This window comes from Chinchilla lanigera, unplaced genomic scaffold, assembly GCF_000276665.1.
Source record: "Chinchilla lanigera isolate Chin_1 unplaced genomic scaffold, ChiLan1.0 scaffold00051, whole genome shotgun sequence".
Classification (NCBI taxonomy): domain Eukaryota; kingdom Metazoa; phylum Chordata; class Mammalia; order Rodentia; family Chinchillidae; genus Chinchilla; species Chinchilla lanigera.
The window spans coordinates 10,777,297-10,802,478 of NW_004955452.1; the positions used below are offsets into that span (position 1 = coordinate 10,777,297).

A 25,182-nucleotide genomic window follows, 5' to 3' on the forward strand; every position below is an offset into this window, starting at 1 on the left:
TTCTTTTATTTAAAAAAAATATATACATATGAAAAGTACTCAACATCTCTAGTAATAAAGGAAATGGAAATCAAAACTGCAGTGAGATATCTCACTCCAGTTAAGATACCAGGTAAGAAAAAAGATATAAGATAACAAATGCTAGCAAGGATGTAGAGAATGGGGAACTCTCATACACTGTTGATGGGAAAATTAGTACAACTATTATGGAAAACAGTATGAGAATTCCTCAAAAAACTAAAAACACAACTGCTATATGATCCTTAAGTCCCAATACACTATCCAAAGGCAATGAACTCACTATGTTGAAGAAACTCTACTTATAGTAGCCAAAATATAGGGGGAGCCAGGGATAGAGCTCAGCGGCACAAGTGCCTGCCTGGCAAGTGCAAGGTCCTGAGTTCGATTCCTGATACTAAAAAAAAAAAGAATTTACAAAATATAGGGCGAAAGAAAGCAAAAGCCAAAAACCAAAACCAAACCAAACCAACAGCCAAAATATGGGATCAACCTAAGTGTGTATTGATAAATGAATGGATAATAATATATAAAATAGGCCATATTATTCAGCCATACAAAATTTTCAAATTCTGTCCTTTGTAGTGGCATGGATGGACCTGGAGGGCATTGAATTTTTTTGTTGTTATTGTTGGTTTTTTTTGTTTTTGTTTTTGTTTTTTTCCGGTGCAGGGAATCGAACTCACCACCTCGCACTTGCCAGGCAGTCGCTGTGCCGCTGAGCTAAATCCCCAGCCCCGGGAATTGTATTTTTTAAAAACTTTTTTGATCAGTACATATTTGTCATACATATTGATCATCATAGGGCACGTATACCTATACATAATATATCTTAATTCCTCTTTCCCCCTCATTCCCCTCTCCTCCCCTCCCTTCAACCCTTCTTCCTCTCCTCATTGGCAAATCTATGTTTCCATCTTTCCCTTCCATTCTCTTTTTTTCTTTTCTCCTTCCGTCCCCTTTCTCTTGTTCCCCTTCCCATTTGAACATGTTCTTCCTACCTCCCAATACCAATCTGGAGGGAATTATATTAAATAAAATAATTCGGGCACAGAAGGACAAATACCACATCCTCTCACTTTTATGAGGAAGCGGAAAAGTTGATCTCATGTGAGAAGAGTGGTTACCGGAGCCTGGAAATGGTACAGGTATTGCCAATCAGTTGAGGGTTCCTTTGCTCGATTCAGATAGAAATAGTGAATCAGCAAAGTGAGGCTTTGCTAGTGGTTCTGGGCTTTGAGCGCCAAAGGCCTCCGTCCTTAGTGTTCTCGCTCTGGGTTCTGATGTCCCTGGCTGGCACCAGTTAACACTGGACACCTCTGATCAACACTGGCAGTTTCTGATCTCTGCCACTGCCTGCTGCCACCAGGTGATGCCGGTGAATGCCAGATGTGTCAGCCAGCACTGCCAACTAACTGGTCTCTGCTGGTGATCTTTGTCAGCTGCTGGTCTCTGGACCTTTTCAGGGTTAAAAGCTCCTAGTGTTTATAACTCTCCTTAAAGCAACTGCTCTGTTCACACTGCTTGGGATAATCCCAAATAGATTTACAGGACCTAGTGAGACCACATTAAATAAATAAATAGTGGATGTATTTACAGAATCACTGCAGCAAGGCTTTATTTGAACAGAACCTGTGCTGCACCACAACAGGTCCCTGCACAAGAGGAAAGCCTGCACGACCAAACAAAGGAGCATGAGAGAACTGTGTCTTATATAGTAGGAGGTACATGTATGATCCACGCTGGGCAAACCTTATGACTCAAGCCTACTGATTGGTCCAAATTTGAGCCTGCTGATTGGTCCAGATTTAAGCCTGCTAATTGGTCAAAATTGCTCTAAACTCATACCTTCTGATTACAGCCTACTGATTGGTCCAAATTCAATTCCATGTGTAATTCAAGTTCAAGCCTGGTACCCTTAGGTCAGAGACATCTCCCAGAACATGAGCTAGGCCCGTAGGATAGTTGTCGCTGTCATGGTTGCAGTTTCCATGGCTGCAGTTCTGGGGATTATAGGGAGATGTAGCTACTTGACTGACAGCTGTCACATCTGCGTGGGAATGGCAGGGTTAAAACCAGGGAATGCTCAGTAGCGCTGGCTGTGTTAATCACAGCTTAGTGGGGCTGGGGGGTTGAAGTATTCCTAATGGGCCTGATCCCTCCCTGATCTTTGCTATATTAGGGGCAGTTTCCCAGCTACTTCTTCAGAGAGGCAGTGATAGCATCAAGAGAGACAGGGGCAGGGGAGGGCGCCACAGCTGACAGCTGAGATTTACCTCCGGGCAGAGAGGCCTGAAGAGTGTCGCAAGGTAAATTCAGAGGTGACAGGGGACAATGAGGCCAACTGTCCCACTCCATTCATTTTCAGGGAACCAAGGAGAAACAAAGGGAAGCAGGGGTATGACAGCCTTGGCCAAATCACATCACCCCCGGCCTTGTAGAACAAAAAAGGGAGAGTCACATCTGTCTCATGGGGGAAGGGCTTGACATGACAAGAGGGTGGTTAATATGCATAAGAGTGCAGATGGATAGACAGAGTAACTTTGCCTTCTTGTAGCTCTGGGAATTGGACCCAGGACTATGTACGTGCTAGGAAAGTGCTCTTACACTGAGCTACAATTTTCAGACAAAGTCTGGCTAAGTTGTCCAGGTTGGACACAGACTTGCAATCCTCTTGCCTTAGCCTTCCAAGTAGGAGGGATTACCTGCATTTGCCGCAATGCCTGGCTGGAGAAATAACTCCTAATATTCCACACAGCAGTGGAATAACTGCTTGACAATTAATTGTGTATTTGAAAATAGCTATTAGAGAGGATTTTGAATGTTCCTAACACAAAGAGTTGAATAACTGTTTGGGATGAGAGATGTGCTAGTTATTTAGTCTGATCACTATGAGAGAGATAAGCTAGTATTCAGTCTTATGGAGTTAACAAACTACTAGGGAATTGAGAGTTAAAAGTGGACCTGTCAACGGGGTGTGGTGGCACACACCTGTAATCCCAGCACTTGGGAGGCTGAGGCAGAAGGATTGCCTTCTGAGTTTGAGGTCAGCCTGTGCTACATAAGAGAGTTCAAGGCCGGCACACATTACAAGCAAGACCGTGTCTCAAAAAAAAAAAAAAAAGAAAAAGAAAAAGTGGACCTCTTGTCAAGGCTATGACATTAAAATAACACAGCAAAGATGAAGTCAGCAAAGCCTTCAAAGACTGTATGATTGAGCAGAGATACCAAGAAGCCAGAATCAAACCAAAACAAACCAAGATCATTAAAATTAAACCCAGTGAGTCAGGGGAGTGATCTGCCTTGCTTCATGACACAGTAACTTTCTTAGATGACAAGGGACGAATTCCAGGTAACAAGGGACCTGGAATACATGTCGAATAGTCACTAGTATAACCTAGCATTATCTTTACTTTACTAGCATAGTGAAAATCACACCCTGAGATGGAGATTTAAGATGGTAATGAGACATGTGTTGCCTGAGGAGGCCTGACAAAGAAGAGCACAGAAGCCGGCAGTGGTGGCACACGCCTGTAATCCCAGCACACGGGAGGCAGAAGGAGGAGGATCATTGCGAGTTCGAGACCAGCCTGGGCTACAAAGTGAGCTCAAGGCCAGCCTGAACTGCACAGCGAGACCCTGTCTCAAATAAAAAAAAAAGACAAAAAAAACAAAACAAAAACAAAAACAAAAAAAAAAAAACCAAAAAAAAAAACCACTGCATGCAAGGACACAAGAGACTGGTGCCATAAAAGATATACCACCTCACCCTTTGGATCTGCCTGGGATTTCTGTCCCCCCTGGGGTTTCCTCCTTGTGCTGGTGCAGAAGAATAAAAAGCCTTGTTCCTGCCAAGGTGCTTCTGTTTAATTCTTCCAGTAGCATAAGAACCCAAGGATAAGTAACAATTACACGCTCTATACCTGTATTGAACTATCCACATATTGTAGAAGGACTTTGGCTTCACAACCTAAATATGTCAACAGTCTGCCATGTTCCTTCTGCTTCTATAAACTGGCTTGCCATAGATATACCAGAGGTACAAACCATACCCAGCCTGTTTCTGTTTCCAGTATTATTCCCATATTTGTGAAGTTCCACTCAATTACAAAAGACCCCCTGCCCTACCTCATAAACGGTATAAAAGTAACTTCCTCTACTAGCTTGGGGCTCAGGGTTTGGAATATGCAGCTCCTCTGGGCTCCCTGGTATAATAAAACTTGGTTCCCTCCACTTTTCCAAGTCCCACTCACTTTCTTTGCCTCCAGTAAACCTAAAATTGCAGTAACAATGTGACTCATACATATATATTATTACTATGTATTAATTAGAAATATTTTTAAATGAAAGAAGAAAAAATAAACAGTTTGGTTTAAAACAATCATAACAAGAGGCCAGGAGTGGTGGTGCAGTACCTGGGGCATGGGGGTGATGGTGGAGGCTGAGGCAGGAGGATCATTGTGAGTTCGAGACCAGCCTGAGCTACAAAGTGATCTCAAGCCCAGCCTGAACTTCATAGCAAGGCCTTGTCTCAAAAAGATTTAAAAAATATATATATATATATGTATATATATATATATGACGTGTACTAATAAAAATTTTGAAAAGCCAAACACAAAATAAAAATAATTCTGCCTTCCACAAAGTTGTAGGATGCAGACATAACTCAGCCAAGTTCTTTGCCATTTTACAGTAAGGATGTCCTTTCCTCCTCCTACTAATACCTTCTTCCTCATTTCCACCTGGAAGCTCATCAGAATGGATATTTCCTTCCATATTTTTTTGCACCCTTCTGGTCAGAACTAATTAGGAAATCACCAGAACACAGAAATTCCCTACACCACATCTACTCTCATGAGTCCTCACCAGAATCACCGTTAATGTTTTCATTCAAAGAAATTTTAATCTTTTCCAGCACTCACTTCAAAACTGCTCCAACTTCTATCCGTTCCCAAGTTCCAAAGCCACTTCAACAGTTTTAGGTATTCGTCATAGCAATGCCCTACTTCTCTTAGCACCTCTTTCCATCTCATTTCACTTATCCTGCTATACCAAAATACCTGAAACTGGGTTACTTAAAAAGAACAGAAATTTTTTTTTCACAGCTCTAGAGGCTGGGAAGTCCAGGATGAAGGCACCAGGATGTTCGGTTGTCTGATAAAGGTCTAGTTTCTGTTCCCAAGAACGCGGTGTCCTAACATGCTAGAAAGGGGAAGGGCCAAAAGGTATGAACTCCCTCTGTCAAGGCCTTTCACAAGGGCACCTAATCCATGCGTGAGGGCTCTGTCAAAGACCATTCTACTGTAGTGTTGGAAATTACACCTAAACATTCTCTGTAAGGTCAGAGTTTCAGCTAGGAGTAAAATATAGATAGAAGGGCCATTTGGAATGTGATCTCAGAGGGCAGTGTTTGGCCCAGGGGAAAATATGTGATTCTTAGAATAAGGCCAACTCCCCATGTTGGCAAGAAAACCCAGAGTTACCTTTGGGTTAAACTATTATTAAAAACAACAACAGGGGCTGGGAGTGCAGCTCAGTAGCAGACTGCTTGCTTAGCATGCTTGAGGCCCTGGGTTCAATCACAGGTATTACAAAAGACAAAACCAAACCAAATCAACCAAACAAACTCTGACTTCCACTGAAGATCAACATTTTTTGTGATGACTAGTTCGTGACCACTCCAAGCAGAAGAGAAATGGTGGTCCAAACCTGAAGATGCAGAGGGCATGACCTCCCCTTTGGTGTCAATTACAGATCAGGACATTATAGCTCCTTGTGAGAGGAGGGCAGGTGGAGCACGCCTGTGATACAGCACAAGCTGTCCATACTCTAGCATATTGCCCTTGACAAATCAGGCACCTTCTGACAGGATATGCAACTTCTATTCTTGCATATTGTTGGGAGTTATACTTTTCAAGTATCTTATGTATTTAAAAAAAAAAAAAGCTGGGTGTGGTGGCTCATGCCTGTAACCCCAGAATTCAGGAGGCTGAGGCAGGAGGATCGCTGGGAGTCTGAGGCCAGCCTGGGCTACATAGTGAGACCCTGTCTCAAAACAAAAAGTACCCCATATACATATTCTCAATGGAAAACTTAGGAGATACTTAAGAAATGGTAAATTTTTTGGAGAGATTAAACTCAGGGCCTTGCACATGTAAACTACACTTTACTATTGAGCTATATATCTTCAGCCCAAGGGGCACTCCCTTGTTCCCAGTGCTCCTCACTAGAATGGATGTTGAAGATGGCTGGCCACACAGAATCCGGAGGTAATACTAAGAAAACTACAGTTGTTTGTGATTATAAGTTTAGCACATAGCAGCCACTGTGCCTGTCATAATTGCCACCTCTAGGAGTCCACATATATCCCAAATCCTGGGGGCACCAGTAATGTAGCTTCCTATCCAGAGCCTCAGTGTTCTTAGTTTTTGCTCATTGCTAAGGCTGAACACTGAGAGAGGTTTTATTGGTGGCCTCTTCCTGACATCAGGCCATGCTCTGTGACTTTCCAGTGTGGCTGTAGGTGTGATATATTTGCACTTGTTCTGGGGAGCAGTACAGACAGTCTTACTGAGGGGGATAGCCTTTTCTGTCCTCCCCAGATTCCAATCATGTATACTTAACGTACATAGTCTGGTAGCTGGCTAAGTCTGTACGTGCTCCATACATCTATACCGATTTCATATGTATATGAGCAAACAGCCCTGAATATACAGCACAGTTGTCACTCCTTATTCAGTCTGGGGAAATACATATTGTCCTGTGATTACTTTGTTCAGTGATTTCATTTCATCCAAATTCTGGAACACTAATGTCCCCTATGCATCTCTATCCACAATCCTTATGTCACCAACTTGGGAAACGATGTATCTTATAAATGCGTCATCCATATAGAAGGCATGAAATCGGAGTGGACCCATGGAGACGCATGCTTGATGTCAACACAAGATGTCACCCTTACATTCCTTCCTAGGACATTCTCTTTCACAGCCTACGGATTGGGTCCCCTAAGGTAGAAATCCAAGTTTTTATCACCTGGTAATCCCTAAAGAGGTACCACCTGAGGGGTACCCAGGGTCAGAAAAGGGGACATCACACACTTCTCTCCTACTGTGTTTTCATGCCAAGCATGGCTATGCCCTGAAAGGGAGTGTGCTAACCCATCTGGTCAAATGCAAGGCTTCCCCCATGTGCATGTTAGTGGGAGGACGGTTTTGGCTTGGTGAGGAATAAATCTATCATACCCTGTCTTGAGCCAAGCACTTGCACATTGGGAACTTGGAGCCGGCTAGCAACATGACACCTTCATGATGTCCTAGAGGGAGCATGTGTTCCACAGGACATCATTAGGCCAGAACACATCCTGTTATTAGGGGGTAGGTGACTTTTTCTTTTTAAATTTTTATTAGTACATGTTTGGAGTACATAACGACTGCATTCATCATGAGGAGTTGGTACTTGGATATATCACACCTTGATTCTTAATTCTTTTCATGTACGTTTCCCTTCCTCCCTCTCTCCCCTCCTTCCGTTTCTTGGTCCCCTTCCCATTTACAAAAGACCTATCTCTCTGTTTCCTGTTATTTGTCTTTTATTTTGCTCTTTAATTTATTTATACTTTGGGTTTCTCATATGAGAAACTGTGGTATTTAAGCTGTATGTGAGACTGATTTCACTTAACATTATCGTCTCAAGGTGTAGCCATTTCCCTACAAATGACTCAGATTTATACTTTATAGTAGGGTTGTTTTTCTTTCTTATGGAGTAAAATCTACTTCATGGTTATTCACAGTTTGTCCCTAATCATGAGAGCTTTTTATGAATGTATTTTTTTCACACTCCAGAAGGAGGTCAACTTTTTAAATTTTAATTTAGTTTTTTGTGATGAATCAGAGTCTTGCACATACTAGGCAAATGCTTTACTACTAAAATATACTCTTTCCAGCCTTTTTTTTTTTTTTTTTGTCTTTTTGAGACAGGGTCTTGCTGGACTTGAGCTCACTTTGTAGCCCAAGCAGGTCTCAAACTGACAATGATCCTCCTGCCTCAGCCTCCTGAGTGCTGGGATTACAGACATGTGCCACCATGCCCATCTAGCCTCTTTATATTTTTAATCAAAATGATTAAGAAACAGGCAAGGGAAACAAATGATGACTGTTGCAATGGTTTCTCATTCTCTTAGGAAGGTAGGATTGATTGTCTTCCGGGAAATCATCCTTTGAGCATTTTAAATCCTGTACTCTGCTTTGGAGCCCTCAGTTTTTACATTCAGTGTCACAGCGCTGTGCCACTTGAGTGGCTAGTGTGCTGGATATTGTATACCAACAATCAATATCCACTCTCATCTCCTTTCTAGATTCCTCCCTGTGCTGCAGAAACTAGAAAAGCCTTGGCCAAGCTTTAGAAGGTAGAAGTGAGAAGTGTGAGGAGTTTCTGCAGCAGAGTTCCAGAGTCTTGTCACTAGCCTCACAGAGTTGGCTCTCTCAAGGTCAGCAAGAATGGTGATGGTGATTTCCTGATCTCTGGATCACACCCACAGCATTATGTTGTTGGATTCGATAGGTATAGTAAGGTTTTCCCGATTTCTCAGCCCCATGATTGCAGCAGAGATGACACTACGCTGGTGGGGCAGTTTGGAGTCATTCCTGCAGGGTCAGCTTTTCTAGGCTTCCTGATGTGTATCATCATTCCTTGCATGAATGTTTTTCTGTTTAAACTACCAGCGTGGTTTTGGGTTACTATAACTGAACCTTGAAAGGTGTACTGAGCCTCAGAATTTCTACACTAAAGGTTTTATTAGTCCAGGTGGAGAAGGTAAGTCTCATAACAGATCAAAGGAGATTGAGTGATCATAAGACCCTCACATATCCCTTATGCCTGGTTGCTGTGGGCATGCCTTATTCAGGTCACCTTAAATGACCCTTTACTTTAGTAGTCTGGAACGTTTTTCAGATATCCAACACAGGACACGTGCACCATAGCCATCAAACTTGGTAGCTGAAATTTAGATCCTGGATACAGGAGAAATTTAGAACCTGGAGACAGGAGATGAAGAATTAAGAAGGCAGGGTGAGTTCCACTTACAGTGGTCATTAAGGTGAAGGCATCGATAACACGAGTTCTCAGGTTAGACGTCACAAAATGTCAAGCCTGGAGCAGCTTGATGTTCTTTGCTTCTGATGACTCCTCTGCTGCCCTGATGTTCACAAGTCCTTGGGACCTGAGTTCGGCTTTAGGAACTGGGCAGCCGTAGACACACTGAGAGGACAGATGTAACTGCTGCTGTCCCTTACTTGGTATTTGGCTTGGCAAGAGATCAGTAAACTGTTTTTTCTTTGATGGCTATATGATGGTCTTTACATGACATTTTCCCACCTAAAATTATCTTTAGACTATACCTTTAGTTGTTTGTTTATTTTGGTATAGCGGGTTGAACCTACAGCCTCATACATGCTAAACTCATACTCTACTACTGAGCCATACCCCACACCTCTGCAAATTTTTTTGACGTTTCATTTTATTTTTTGGTTTTTTTGAGATAGGGTCTCACTGTGTAGTGGTCTTGAAGTCATTATGGTGCTCAGACTGCTCTTGAACTCACAGCAATCCTCCAGCCTTACCCTCCTGTGATTACAGGTGTGCGCCGTCACATCCGGCTTGTCAACATGCTTTCAAATGTACACCCTAAACCAGATTCTCCATTTTTATACCATCCACCCTAATGCTGGATAATAGCCTCTTTCCGTGGGATCATAACAATCGCTCCCTCTTGTCCTGATGTACTTATGAAAAAATTCTACACTCCTTCCCTTGGCCTAAAGCCTTTATGTAACTGGTCTCTGCCACTCTATCCCATTACATTTCCTATTACCTGGCTTGCCTACGTAATGTATAGGGTCTGGTGCAAAATGGAAATGCAGGGCTCCTTTTCAAAAAAATGATTAAGAATTGCATGAGGTCAACAGCACAGTGTTTGGGCCAGGGATGTAGCTCAGCAACACAGCGCTTGCCTGACAAGTGTGAGGTTGTGAGTTTCACTCCTGGTACCACAAAAGGAAAGGAAGAAAGAAAGAAAGAAAGAAAGAAAGAAAGAAAGAAAGAAAGAAAGAAAGAGAGAAAGAAAGACAGAGAGAAAGAGAGAAAAGAAAGAAAGCAAGAAAGAGAAAGAAAAAAGAAAGAAAGAAAGAAAGAAAGAAAGAAAGAAAGAAAGAAAGAAAGAAAGAAAGAAAGGAGAAAGAACTCCTATTACTCCAAGCTTATAGGGTGTGATTATAGGGTCATAGCTTAAATAGCACAGCGTTTAACCAACTGCAGGCCCTTCCTTTCCGATCTGGGACCTTGTGAGGCTGTACAGTTGCATGCCCACAAAGCTCACCCCCTCACCTCAGTGAGGGTTCCAATTTGTTTTAGAGCTTTTGCACTAGCTCTTTTCCTGCCTGGAACGTTCTTCTGTCTCATGTGAACACGGCTCAGGCCTCTTTACTAGGGTCTCACTGAAAGCGCAGCTGAGACAGGCCATCCCTTACCTACAACCTAAAGTAGCCCCTGAATCACTTCTTGTTGTTGCCTGCTTTAATTCTTTCCTATTTCCTTTTTTTAGTTCTGTATTTAAATATTGACCTCCTCTGTTGTGCTTGAATTGTCCCCACCAACAGTCCTTTGTTGAAGTCCCATCCCTTGTACTTCAGAATGTGACCTTGTTTGGAAATAGGATCACTGCAGATGTAATTAGCTAAGATATGAACCCTAACCCAGCATGACTGGTGTTCTTTACAAAGGAGACATTTGGACGCTGAGACTGTACAAGGAAATGCCGTGTAAACATGAAGCAAAGACAGAGACCTGGAACAGATTTTTTCCTCACAGATCTCAGAAGGAACCAAGCCTGCCAAAACCTTGACGTTAGATCTCTAGAATTGTGAGACAATAATCTTCCGTATACACCTCCCTGTTGGTGGTATTGTGTTGCAACAGCCCTCGCAAGCTACTACGCCCCCATCAGTTTTTTTTTTTTTGTGTGCCAGGAATCGAACTCAGGACCTTGTACTTGCCAGACAGGCGCTTGTGCCACTGAGCTATATGCCCGGCCCCTACGCGGAGAGCTGTAGCCCTCCTTATGCTGTTCACAGCGACCCTAGAACGTGCCCACACTCAGTTGTGTCGCCTGTTTATGTAAACCTGAAAGCCTAGAAAGGGAAGAGTGTTGTATCTTTTATCTCTTGTAACTACTACTCGGTGAAGGTGGAGTGAGGGTGTGCAACAAAAACCTGTTGAGTAGATTAAATCATTTGACTTATTTCCTGATTTCTGCCGAAAGCTCCGGTGGGTACAATGTGCGCTGGCTGAGAAACCATAGCTCTTACACTGCAGGCTGCGTTACTGCCTACCAGGTACATTCGGCTTTCTGGACAAAGACACTAACACTTGGCAGATCTTTCAAGTGAGACTCAAGAGACCAAACCGAGATGCAGCTTTTTACAAGCACAGGTCCTTGCTCCTTTTGCCATCTTGGTACTTGTAGTCTTGTCCACTGAATCTTCACCCGAAAAGCCTGCGCTGAGACCACAACTCCCATCACCGCGAGAGCACGGGAACCTTCAAAGCGCATCCTCAGGAGGGGCGCCAGCGCCATTGACAAACCTGCTGGTCGAAGGGCCCGCCTTCCAGAGCCCAAGGGCCGCCGCGATTGGCCAGCCGCCCCGCCTCTCACGGGAGGGGCGCCAGGTGAATGAAAGGGGGGCGTGTCGGGGCGCCCAGCTCCGCGGCGGCGCGACTGGAACCTGGTGGAAGGTGAGCGCGGAGAAGCGGGTCCACGCGGTCACATTCACTGGTTGGGGGAAGATTCGGGTACCAGGGAAGACCGGCCCGGGAGACGGGTAGCCGACAGGGATGCCTCTCTTCGTCAGCTTCCTTTGGACCACCCGGCCCTGGCAACTCCCGGGACCCCAGCCGTGAGATCCCGCGCTCGGCGGGCCGACCCCCTTCTGCCTTCAGTGTGGGCGGGGCGCGCGCGGCGACCTTTGCCCCCTTCGAGCGCAGGTCCCCCCCCCCCCCCGCCCCGTCGTCCAGCTGGGGTCGGGCGCCTGCTCTCTCCGATGGTGAATGATGCTGGGGCGCGAGGGCTTGGCCAGGCTGGGGCAGCGTCCTCTGCAGCCATGGTCACTTTGTCCGCGGGAGGCCGGGGTGGGTAAGGCCTAGCGGCTGCACCCTCGACAGCCGAGGACTCTACCAGCTGCTGGTACCTGTGTCTGTGCGGGTCCGCTGGCTCCGAACGAGAGAGAACCCTGTTGGTTTCGCGAGCAGTTTAGCGGGTAAAATAACATCCGAAATTCTACCTGTGCAAATGGAAACTCTTCTCCCGTGTCCTTTCTCTCCTCTCCACGCGTGGGAGAAAGGCGCGCACAGATGTCTTGGAGGCTTTGGGGAGATCAGTCAGCATTGTGGCTAAAGATGTCAGCTCTGGAATCAACTGAATCTGGGTTCCAAATCCAACTGTGGACCCGTTATCCTTATTTTTGAACCTCAATTTCCTCTTCTAAAAAAGGGGTGTAATACAATATCTACTGCGCTGGGTTATTGTGAGATTAATATGTTCATAGTTTGCCCGGTGCTTCTTAAGGAGCAGTGCTCAGTGAATGTTAACAACCCGGGAACTTTTGTTTGTTTGTTTTTCTTTTTTTCAGTGCTTAGGTTGCTGAGCATTGTCAGAAAGTGGGCTGGGATTCAAGGCTCCTTTTACCCGCCCCTGCTCCCGCCGCCCCATCAAACACAGTTGTGTGGAATGGCTAAGGTTGCCTCAAGGGTGTATGGGAGTTTGTGTAGCAGGTGGTAGTGTGGGCGTCTGCCTTCTCCGGGAAGATAGGAACTGTACTCGTAAAATTTTCTATTCCTTACCTCTTCCTTGTGTCAGGCATTGCACCTGTAGCTAGTAACTGTTAAATTGAGTCAGAACTGTGGGAGGCTGAGAGGGTCTCTTCCAGAGTGTGGGAAATGTGCTTTCGAGAGCAGTTTATCCTTAGCTGCTTTTCTGAAAAAGTGGTGATCCTCAGAATATCCCAGGGATGCCAAGCACCAAAGGTAAGTGGGGTTGATAAGAAATAAAAATTTCCTCAGTCTATTCCAGGGCAGGATTGGGGCAAGTTTTGAAGAAGCTATGTGGCTAGATTTTTGCAAAGTCAGGGAATGTTTTCATGACCACAAAGAATCAAGAATATTTACAATGGTGCATGCCTGCAATCCCAGATACCTGAGAAGCTGAAGAAGGAGGATTTTAGGCTAACGGTCAGCGTGGGCAATTTAGTGAGACCGTGTCTCAAGATAAAAAATTAAAAAGAGCTCAGAGCCATGCATAGTGGCACATGCTTGTAATTCTAGTACTCTGGGAGGCTGAGGCAGGAGATTTGCAACATGAACATAGCCTGGACAGCTTAATGAGACCCTGTCTCAAAATTTAAAAAAAATTAAATAGGGCTGGGGGTATAGCTCAGTGTGAAGACCCTGGAGCCCTGGGTCCAGTCCCCAGTACTGCAAGAAAAGGAGAGTGCTTGGGATGTAACTCAGTGGTAGAGACCTTGGCCAGATACAGGAAGCCTTAGATTTGACCCCAATCACTGAAAAAAATAAAATAAAAATAAAGTGTTGTACATACTTATGTATTTATCTACCTTGTTTGTCCACTCTTTTCTTCTTTTTTTCTTAATTGAAAAAGAATAAAAGCAATACATGCACATAGCAGAACATTCCAACTGTATAGGAACGTGTTTTGTTTTGTTTTGTTTTTGAGATTACTGTCTCACTAGGTTGTCTAGGTTGGTATTGAATTCCTGGGCTCAAGCAACCCACCTGCCTCAGCCTCCCAAATGTCAGGGACTACAACGACACTACTGTGTCCAGACAGGAAGGTTTAAAATGAAAAGCGAAGTTCCTTTGGCACATTCTTTCCAAGGTATCTGCTGCTAACTTTCTGTCTTAGTTACTTTTCTCTTGTTGCTGAGACAAAATACCTAACACCCAAAATTAAGGAAGGAAAGGTTTATTGAGCTCACAGTTTATGGAGGTTTCAGTCTATAGTCAGTTGGCTCCAAAGCAGGGTGTCACATGGCAGAGGGGCAACAGTTCATGGCTACAGAAGACAGCAAAAGCAGCAAGAGCAAAATAGGGAGGAGAGCAAGCCTTTTTTCCTCTTTTATATTGTATGCAGGCTACCTGCCCTAGGGTGTGTGTAGCACTCACACTATCTCTATGCCCTCCTCTTGCACAGGCTTAGGATGTTTACAAAGTGAGGACCCTGAGCCCCTGCTGAGTCACTTAGTTAAACTTCTAAAACTTCTCAGGTTGACACAAAGAAGAGCCATTACAACATTCTGGAGCAAACAGGCGCCCTAGGGCATGTCCGCTACACCCCAGGATGCAGAACTGCTGAGTTACTTGGTTAAGCTTCTAAACTTCACAAGTTGACACAGTGTATCAACCATTACACTTTCTTGTATAACTTCCCAGAAAAAAAATCTCATCTGTATACCAGCAAATATATATATGGGATCATACTGTACATTTTATTTTGGATCTTGTTTTTGTCAATATATCTTGGTGATCTTTTCATATAAATATAGATAATTCTACATTTTTTTTTTTTAAATTCTACATGATTGTGTCAAGCTGAAGAGCAACCAGAGACTGAGTCAAAGGAAAGGTTTCCTTTGTTTGTTTCACTGAACTGAAATTGAACCCTGGGCCTTCACACAGAGCTACATCCCTAGTGCCCCCCTTTTTTTCACCTTTGTGATAGTACAAAAACCTGGTACAAAATGTATCTCTGGACTAATAATTTGCTTTTTGCTTTGTTTTGTGGTACTTGGGATAGAACCTAGGGGTGCTCTACCACTGAGCTACATCCCCATCTTTTTCTTTTTTTTATTTTGAGATAAGGTCTCCCTAAGTTGCCTTGGTGGGACTCAAACTTGTCATTCTTCTGCAGTCTCTCAAAGTGCTGGGATTACCAGTATGCACCACTGAACCTGGACTGAAGTTTTGTTATGTTTTAAAAATTTTTTCTTTTTGCCACCCTGGAGGTTGTACCTTACAACCCCATTGAGTTACACTCCAACTCAAAGGGAAGTTTTTAGTTCTGTTCTTTGTTTTGGTTTGAGACAGGGTCTCACTATGTAGTTCAGGCTGGCCTTGAACTTACTATGTAGGCCAGCAATCCTCCTGCCTCAGCCTCCTGAATGCTGGGGTTGAAGGTATGCACCACCGTACCACTCCAAAGTTTTAGAGACAAAGTGAGGAACTGTTTTGTAAAATATTTTGAAGCTGGGTGTGGTAGTGTAGCCTCACAAGTTCGAGGCCAGCCTGGGCTACATAAGCAGTTCAGAGCCAGCCTACACTACATAGTAAGACCCTGTTTCAAACAAACCAAAAAAAAAAAAAAAAGAAAGAAAAAGATATTTTGAAACAATAATCCTTGACTACAAGGATCAAATAACAAGGATAGCATCAATCCAAGATTAAACACCAGATAGACAGGTGTCCTTGCAGAAGTATTTTGTGTAAGGTTGCAGTGACTTTGTGCAGGATTATGGTTGTGGCAGTCTTCTTTTTGGTGATAGTTCTTGTTATCAGGAATAAACGTGAAATTTCCTCTTTCATATCCTCCTGGCTTTATTTGCAGGGTTTGACACATGTGACTTCAATTTGATTCAGACAGTTTTCACAGTTGCTTACTGATTTGTGATTGAAACATCATGGATTTTATTTGTCTCCTATTGATGAATATTCAAATTATTTCTACTTTTTTTTTTTTTGGAAACAGTCTGCCTGTGCAATCCAGGCTGGCTTCAAACTCGTAATCCTCTTGCCTTAGCCTCCTGAGTGCTGGGATCACAGGTGTGTGTCACCATGCCCGGCTACATTTCTATTTTTGTGATAGTACAAAAACCTGGTACAGTATATGTCTCTGAACTAATAATTTGATTTTTGCTTTGTTTTACAGTACCGGGGATGGAACCTAGGGGTGCTCTACCACTGAGCTACATCCCTATCCTTTTTATTTTTTGTTTTGGGACAGGGTCTCCCTAAGTTGCCTGGGCAGGGCTCAAACTTTCAGCCCTCCTAACTCAGACTCCCTTCGTGCTGGGATTGCTATTGTATGCCACCACACCCATTTTAACTTGATATGTTTTGGGGGATAAATCCAAAAGGTAAATTTATAGCAATGAACTTGCTGCTGCAAAAGTTGGGTGCATTTTAATTTTTTTTCTTCCTCCCTAGAGACAGGGCTTGAACTAGGCTGGCCTTGAACTGCTAGGTTTAAGCGCTCCTCCCACCTCAGCCTCCTGACTAGCTGGGACTATCATACCACTGTATACCTAACTTACACTTTAAGTTTTGATAAATATTGCCAAGCTCTCTCTGTTATATTATATCCTCACCAACACTGGGTGTTAGCACATTGAAAAATGTGATTTTGCCAGTTAGATAGGTTTTCTTTCAGTTCTGAGGTGGAAGAAAATGTAGTATTTTTTGTTTTGTTTTTTGAGACAGGTTCTTGCTACATAGCCCAGACTGGCCTCGAACTCACAGTGATCTTCCTACCTCAGCTGCTTGGGTGCTGGGACTGCAGGCTGGCGCCACTACACTCAGCTCAAAATGTAGTATTTAAGTGTAGTATTTGGGAAGTAGGAAGAAAATGTTCAAATGGGAAGGGAAACAAGGGAAGAGGTAGAGGGAAGGGAAGGAAAGGAAAAGGGAGAAAAGAGAATAGAAGGAAAAAAATGGAAACAAAGCTTTTGTAAGTAAGGAGAGGAATGGGAGAAAAAAAGAAGAATTAAGATATACCATGTACAGGTACAAATTGCCAATGATGAACGTGACCATTATGTATATCAAAAGTACACCAATAAAATTAATTTAAAAATAAATGTAGTATTTTTCTGTATCTTGTTTTCCCCATGTTTTGCTCATCAAAGGCTGTAGCAGTGACTGCTGAAAATGTGAGGTTAGATCAGGAAAGTGCTGGGTTGGATCAATTGAAAGAGGTGAGGTTGAAAGTGAAATCTTAGCCCCGTGAAAATTTTCAGGTTTGATTTGTTTGGGCCCAGTAGAAATTTTCAGTTTTCTTCCTTTTTAAACCAAAATTTACATTTTAACTACTTAGGATGAAAACATTGGTCAAAATTATGGCACAACTTCTTTGAGTGTAAAATGAATGTTAAAAGATAGGAATCTTCTTGATGCCTTAGGCCCACCAGTTTTAGCCCTGGGCTCCAATTTAGCGATGTCCTTAGGCCATTTTGAATAAGGAGCATTTAACTGGCCTCAGGGTGTTGTTTGGAAAAAATTCCTAGGACTACTTTTATTTTTTAACTTTTTTACTTTTTCCTAGCTATCAGTTCTCACTCTTTAATGTGTTGATTTATTTGCTTACAGAGGCTCCTCTCTAATCCCTTCCTAATTGGTTCTCTGGTTTCTGAATTTACTCTATCACTTGTTATAAATAGGTATAAAGGATATGGAAATTGCCATTTCCTAAGGCTGTGGAGGGTCTTTAATGGGTATAATTTGTGCAATTAATGCTTAGGTCTGGGACTGTTCTGGCAGTGGAACGGCCTTTTTGGAGAGAAAGGAGTGCTGGATTTCTAGGTTGGGCAAGGCACACTTTGGTGTGCTCCATTGGTAGAAAGGAAGAGTGGCTTAAAAGAGTTGTTCGCTGGGCATGGTGGCACACCCCTGTAATCCTAGCACTCAGGAGGCTGAGGCAGGAGGCTTGCCACTGTAAGTTTGAGGCCAGCCTGGACTACATAGTGAGACCCTACCTCAAACAAACAAATAAACAAACAAAAAAAGGTGAATGGTTAATGTGGTTTGTATGATGGGAGAAAATGAAGGGGAGAGTTTGAGGAAGAAGACCATCATGTTTCACTGCCAGGCAGATTTTAAACTTGATTTGTACTTGTTCTACATAGCAGTTAAGGAAGGGATATTCTAGCTAGAGGTGATCTCAGCACTGGGGAGGCTGAGGTGGGTGGACTGGAATTTCAAGGCAAGCCTGGGCTAACCTAGTAAGATCCTGTTAAGGCGTGTATCTAAATGTCTCCCCAAAGCCTCATGTGCTCATACATGAGGCTTTTTGGAGTTGGCTGGATCTAGGGTGTATGATACCAGCATGAAAGGCGTGTGGTACTAAATTAGTCCACTGATTGGAATTAGCATAGCTCTGCGTGTGGCCGAATGGATTTACTGAAGACAGAAGCCCCACCCTGGGTGTGGGTGGCACCACTCATAAGGTGGATGGGATAAAAAGGAAAGGCGGGTTTGCTGCTTCCTGTCTCCTACACCATGGACTGTCTCTCCTCCGCCACACCACCCTGCCTTGGAGCCAGCTGACTATGGACTGAAACCTCTAAAAACTCTGAGCTGAAATAAATCTTTTCTCCTTTTAACTTGTAGGTGTTGAGTATTTTGCCCCAGCAACAAGAAAAGTAACTAAATTAAATCCTGTCTCAAAAGAAAAGGAGTGTTGCTTTTAACTTAGCAAACATACTTCATCTAAAACACTATGCCAGGTGCTGAGGGATAAGTGTGTTGAATAAGATGTGGCTCATGCCTTCCAAGGGCGTATAGTCCACTGGCAAAGGAGGCCCAGAGAGAAATAATAGGAAGGAGTTAACCAAAGGTGGTGGAGTTCTGTCAGTTAGGAGTCTTTCAAGTGCAAATAACAGAAAACCCAACTCAGACCAGCTAATGCAAAAAAGGGACTTAATTAGCTTCCAGCACAATTTGAGCTGGGGCTCAGATGGCGTCCCCAGGCTGCCTTAGTTGACTGGGCTGGCATCTTTGTTAGGCTGGTTCCCCGGGCGGCGAGGCAGCAGCGCCCCTCACATCTGTATGCCCCCTTTGAGGAGGGTGCACATTTTCTGAAAAGCCAGCGAATGTTTTGTCATTTTGTGGCTCTAGCCAAGCCATATGGCCATCTCCGGGCCAATCACTGGTGGTCAAAGAGTGGGGTACAGCAATTATAGTAGCCTGTATTACATCTGATGCACTTGGAGCCTGGGAATGGGGCCAACTCTGTGGAAAGCACATTGGCCATGCATGGGGAAAGATGATCCTAAAAGTGTACAAGAACACTGGAATCATTAGAATGAGCAGTGTATCCACCAGATGTTTCCGCAGAGTCGTGATAAAAAGTAGGAGCTAAGGCTGTTTGCCAGTTGCAAAGTCCACAGTGGGACACAGACTGAAGTGTACCTTTGGATTTAGGCATTTTCTATAATTTGAGTCTTGATGAAAGTGGACTACAGTGCACCAGAGCATTGACTCTAGAGGCAGACAGACCCAGTTTTTGAGTGCTGGCTCTATTACAGCTAGGTCATCTCCTATCTTCAATTTTCTTTTTGGAAAAATGGGGACAGCATTAGTACTTACAGGGTTATTTTTTTCAAATAGTCTTAAAATCTGTATAAAGCCCTAAGGACTATGCCCACCTGCAGTTAGCTATGGTTATTTTTTTGTTCTTTTTTTTCATCAATTAATGCAGTTGGATAGCTGCTCATTTTTGTGAGATCTGAAATAACCCATATCATAAAGACGCTACTGCGTCAGTGGCTTTAGAAGAATTGCTTTTTGGAAAAAAAAAGAAAAGAAAAAAGAATTGTGTTTTGAAATGAACGTAGTGTTCGTAAGGCTGAAATTTGTGAGTTAACTTAAACAAAAATCTTGCCAGGGATACAGGAGTGTAGAGCAGCAGCAGCCGGTGGAGAAATGGAGACGCACACCTACTGCGCCAAGCTCTTGGGGGAGTTGAATGAACAGCGGAAGAGGGACTTCTTCTGCGACTGCAGCATCATTGTGGAAGGGCGCATCTTTAAGGCCCACAGGAACATTTTGTTTGCTAACAGTGGCTACTTCCGGGCCCTGCTCATTCACTACATCCAGGACAGCGGGCGACACAGCACCGCCTCCTTGGACATTGTCACCTCTGATGCCTTCTCTACCATTTTAGATTTCCTTTATTCTGGGAAGCTGGATTTGTGTGGGGAGAACGTCATTGAAGTTATGTCAGCTGCCAGCTACCTGCAGATGAATGACGTGGTGAATTTCTGCAAGACCTATATCAGGTCTTCCCTCGATATTTGCCGGAAGATGGAGAAGGAGGCTGCTATGGCCGCAGCGATGGCAGCAGCTGCGGCAGCGGCTGCAGCAGCAGCTGCAGCTGCAGCCCATCAGGTTGACAGCGGAAGCCCCAGTTCTGGCAAGGAGGGGACCTCCTGTGGTACCAAGAGCTTGGTCTCCTCCCCTGCTGAGGGAAAAGAGAGTGTGGACTATACAAGAGAGTCCCCTTGTGATGACTGTGGGGATTGCCACCCCTTGGAACTGGTGGTGAAAGACAGCCATGGCCGTGGCTCGGCTGACAGCGACCTCTCCACTCTGCCCAAATGGGTAGAGCCCAAGGTGGAACTGGATGCTACAGAAGTGGAGGCAGAGGTCGGGGAGCAGCTGCCCCAGTTTGCAGCCCCACTGAGCCTGGCCCACGTGGAGGAGGGCCCGCCCGGCGGCCAGGCCGTGGACTTGGCTTACAGTAACTACCACGTGAAGCAGTTCCTGGAGGCTCTCTTGCGCAGTGGTGCTGTCCAGAGCAAAGATGATGCAGTCCACCACCTTCCTCGAGGTCTGGAGGGAAGACCGGAACGTGCAGGGATAGCCGTGAGCTCTGTGGTGGATGTCCAGACTGACTGGTATGGAGAGGACTCAGGTGAGCTCCATTAACACTCATCATCTCCGGTCCTTCGGCACGTACCGTCTGTGCCTGTGTCCTCCCTCATCATGATCATTGTGGCCATTGCCATATCATTATCACTACCAACATCAACCCCACGATCACGGCCACCGCCACCATCATTGATGCCATGGCTACCACCGCCTCTAGGTTCTCATGGAGCCTCTGCAGTGTACAGGGCATTGTTTCTTCATGATTTTTGTGTTTTACCTCTACCACTAGAGTACGGTCCTCCTTCGTTATCCACGAGGGATTGGTTCCCCTTGAATAAGAAAATCTATGGATACACAAACTTACGTAAAATGATACAATATTTGCACATAACCTACATAAATCATCCTATATCCTTTAAATCATCTCTAGATTGCTTACAATACCTACTGTGATGAAAATGCTCTGTGAATATTTGTTATATAATATTGTCAAAGGACTAATGACAAGAAAAAAGAGTCTATACATATTCTCCGTACATACAATTTTTTCCAAATATTTTTGATCTGTGGTTGGTTGAGTCTGTGGATACTGATGGCTAACTGTGTGAACATACTGAGGGCAATCAGGAGACATGGAAAGATGTCCCTGTCTTCCACTAACCAGCAGTGGGACCTTGGTTAAATGACTGAACTTCTCTGAGCCCGTTTTATTATCTTCAAAATGAGAATAATCTTCCCTGCTTTGCTTTTCTCCCGGAATTGTTGTGAGGACCAGCAGAGAAGGTTATCAAAGTGTTTTCTCACATATGATAATATGTTCTATTACAAAGGAGATTTATATTGTTTGTCTTCATGGGAGTCAATTTTCTTATCCTTTTGTAGACTTGTATGTACATGTTTGTGTCTGATGTGAATGTTTTGGTACTGGGGATTGAAACCAGGGTTGCTAAGCGCTTACCCTACCACTGAGCTCCACTTCTAGCCCCTAGGAATTGTGTGCTAAAAGAACTTGGTTGTTCCCTGGAGCAATTCTGAAAGAGAAATTAACATAGTGAAGTCTTCTTAATTGAGGAGGTGCTTCTGGGGCTTCTGGTGGGAGACGGAAATCAACTCGGCTGCCATCTTACTGATGAAAATTGACTCCAGAACCTCAAGCCAAGCAATTAATAAATCACATTTCTGGTTTCACCTTCAATATTGAATAGTGAAACCCATTTATTTATTTATTTAGTTAGTTAGTTAGTCTTTTTGAGATAGGGTCTCACTATGCAGTTCTGGCTGGCCTTGAGCTCACTTTGTAGCCCAGGCTGGTCTCAAACTTGCAATGATCCTCCTGCCTCAGCCTCCCGAGTGCTGGCATTACAGATGTGCACCACAACGCCCAGCTGTGAAAACCTTTTAAATAAAAGGAAATCAGCTACTTTTATTTGTACTAAATAGCTTTTGAGACTTTTTTTTGAGACTTTTTAACTTCTTTTTTTTTTTTTTCTTGTCTTAAAGATATACCATATGTCTGATTAAAACTAGACTTGAAAAACTTGAAAATACTGCTTCTGGTCCTCAGAGACTCTGGTTTAACCAGCTGTTGATTAAGATACTGATTGCTGCTAGTTAAGAGAATGACTGTCGGACTCCTGCTGAGAAAGGAGGATTGCCACAAGTTCAAGGCCAGCCTAAGCTATGTAGCCAGACCCTGTCTCAGAAAAAAATAAGACACTAACTACTTCTGGGAACATACTGTGTTGAATTTTTTCCGTGTGCCAACAGCATTTACAGGCTGTGACCACTCTTTCACATCCACTAGCCCCTTCCAGTGCCCCATGCGTTTGGCAGTGGACACGTGGAGAAACTGAGGCTGGGAAGGGCTTAGTGAATTTCCTGAGTGTGCAGAACGGGCAAGTGAGCGGCACAGTTTAATCTGGAAACCTGGGCTGGCTTCATTTCACTCAGTGGGGGAACTGCGACGACAGCACAAGTGGCTCCGGGGTTTCATTGCAACAAGTCTGCTCTCAGCGTCTCTGCCTGTGAGCAGAAGTGCCAAGGAATAGTAATTTGGGTTTGTGCCACCATCATTCAAGTCCAGTCCTGAACACTTGGAGAGTCAGGTTTCCAACTGCAGGGCTCCGTGACAAGGCAGCCACCTGGGCCCTGGCCAGCTTTTGATTTCATTCACACAGCTCCAGGGTAAATTTCTGCCAAGTGCCCTTCCCACACAGCAGGATTGATTTGTGGGTTTGTTCATTTATTTGCTTCAATATTTGAGCACTTTCTTTGCAAAGACATCAACGTAAGTCTGTTAGGAATGCAGCCCTCAAAGAACTGATGCGTCTTAGAGGAGGTGGGACATGTTTAGAAATCACTTCCTCACCTTTGGGTGCTGAAAGACAGAGATACAGAAGAACTGGCTTCCTGGTGGGAGACCAGGGCGACTTCATAACGTGGCATGGCAGGCTAAGCAGAGTGGAGGGAGTACTTGACTGGAATCAGATCACGGAAAACCTGAAGGCTGAGGTAAGGCACATGGGAGTGTGGGGTAGCTTCCGAGCCTGGGAATGGGCAGGATCTGTGTTCGAGTAAGATTAATTTGGCCTCAGCACAGGATGTCCTAGGGATGGGAGACCAGGGCAAGGAGACCAGTCAGAAAGCTGCTGCGGTCACTAGGTATCAGCGTCGCTCATCTATGACGTCAGCAGGCACTGCCAAAACCTAAGGTTGTCCCGTTGTCTCTTCCCCCAGACTCCACCCCAACTCCAGCATCTCCCACCTCTTCTTGCTGTCTTATTTCCTGCTCTTTGCTGAGCCTACTGCGGTCTGGCTTCCTCCCTCTACCACTGAAACTGCTCTCATGGGGTCAGCTGCACATTTCTAGGGCTGAGCCAGGGAGCGGTGTTCAAGTGTTGTTTTACTTGCGCCCCATAGGAGTTGACTCTGAGCTCTTTCTTTGAAGTTCTTTCCTTGCCTGGTTTCTGAGACCGGGAGTACCATTTGTTCTCACCACTACCCCTTCCTTTTCAACCTGGTCATGGGATCATTTACTGTCACTGTACCTAGCGTTCCACCATTGGCTGGCTCCTTTGACATCAAATCACTCTGCTTTGTCCATTCATTCATTCATTCATTGAACAGGTGTTTATTGTGCATTTACGACCTGCCAGGCAATACTAATCACAGTGAACAAAAGACAATCCTTGCCCTCCCGGAGCTGCCATTCTAGTGTAGGGAGACAGATAGCCAGCAAATAAGTAGGTGTGTCAGCTGGTGATAGGTTTTGGGGAAGAAAAACTAAAGTTGCAAAAAGCTGAGAGTTAAAGCGAGACTATTTTATTTAGTACTAGAAGGGAAGGCATTTCAACAAGTTGCCTTTGAACAGAAACTCCAGGGAGTGAAAGTGCAAAGCACGGATACCCAGAGGAGAACACAGAGATGAGGGAGAAGCAGAGGGAAGAGCAGAGGGCCAAAGCCCAGGCGCATGGTCGTACGTGTGATCAGCAGGGATGCTGTAGTGGCTTTCGTGGGCCTTGCAGGCCTGAGAAGTGGAGAGGATAAGGTCCAAGAGGCTAAGTGAGGACTGGCAGGTCGGGCCTGGAGGCCACAGGAAGGTCTTTTGCTGTTACTCTGAGATGACAGGCTGCCAGGGGGTCTCAGCAAGGGTGATCTGAAGTGACATAGATAGCTAAAGGGTCCCTCTGCATCCTGTATGGGGGAACGAGCTCAGGAGCTGGAGGGCCACTTGCAAGGGGATGCAGTGGCCCAGGTGAGGTGTCTGTGTTCCCTGAGCCAGTGCAGTAGCAGCAGAGAGCTGAGGTATAGTTGGGTAAGGACTACGCTGTTTCTCAGAAACTGAGCCAAGCAGGTTTGACCTGTGTGAGGAGCTTGAGGAAGACAGAAGCCCAGGCTGACCCTAAGGTCTCCAACCTGAGCAACTGATTTAAATGTGTGCTGTCCGTGCTGTCCATTGCCATCCAAGTGGAACTGTTTGGTAAGCAGTTATGTAGAGAAATTTGGAGTTCTGGGGAGAGTCAGAGCTGAGACATGGACTTGGAGTCCTGAGTGGAACCCTGGAATTCAAAACTATATATCCCATGAACTTAGAGACCCGGGAGAAGATAAGTGATCTAAGGACCAAGTCCCTGGGAACACCAGCGCTGGGAGTTCAGGGAGATAGGGAGGATACAGCAAAAAAACCAAGAACAGGCAGCTAATAAGATAGGAAGAGCATGAAGAGAGAGATGATGCCGAGAGGACAGTGTGTGTCAAGGAGAACTGAACCATATCTGGTTCTGTGTGTGGACAGACAGAGAGCTCACTGGCTGTGTCTACGGGAGAGGTCACTGGTGAGCTTGACAAGGGCAGTATCAATAAGTTGTGAGGCAGGAAGCTGCGGGTGGGGAGCGCCAGCCTTCTGGCTGGCTAGCTTCCTGCCTGCTGGCTCCCGGAGGGTGGGCCCCCTGTGCA

General features: G+C 44.6%; 1 protein-coding gene across 4 annotated transcripts in view; it reads left to right on the top strand.

Annotated features, from left to right (window-relative positions):
* Nucleotides 1–11,190: 11,190 nt before the first annotated feature.
* Zbtb8b (zinc finger and BTB domain containing 8B) overlaps nt 11,191–25,182 on the top strand; it is a 27,801-nt gene continuing 13,809 nt past the window's right edge. The window contains exons 1-3 of one of the 4 annotated variants that reach the window (XM_005395071.2): nt 11,993–12,057; nt 13,068–13,095; nt 19,742–20,770. In XM_005395071.2, the coding sequence (XP_005395128.1) occupies nt 13,080–13,095; nt 19,742–20,770 (1,045 nt within the window). In that variant the 5' untranslated portion in view covers nt 11,993–12,057; nt 13,068–13,079. Of the gene's footprint in view, nt 11,809–11,975; nt 12,058–13,067; nt 13,096–19,741; nt 20,771–25,182 lie in introns of those variants that run through there. The other 3 variants (XM_005395072.2, XM_005395074.2, XR_001236052.1) reach the window with 3 other exon arrangements.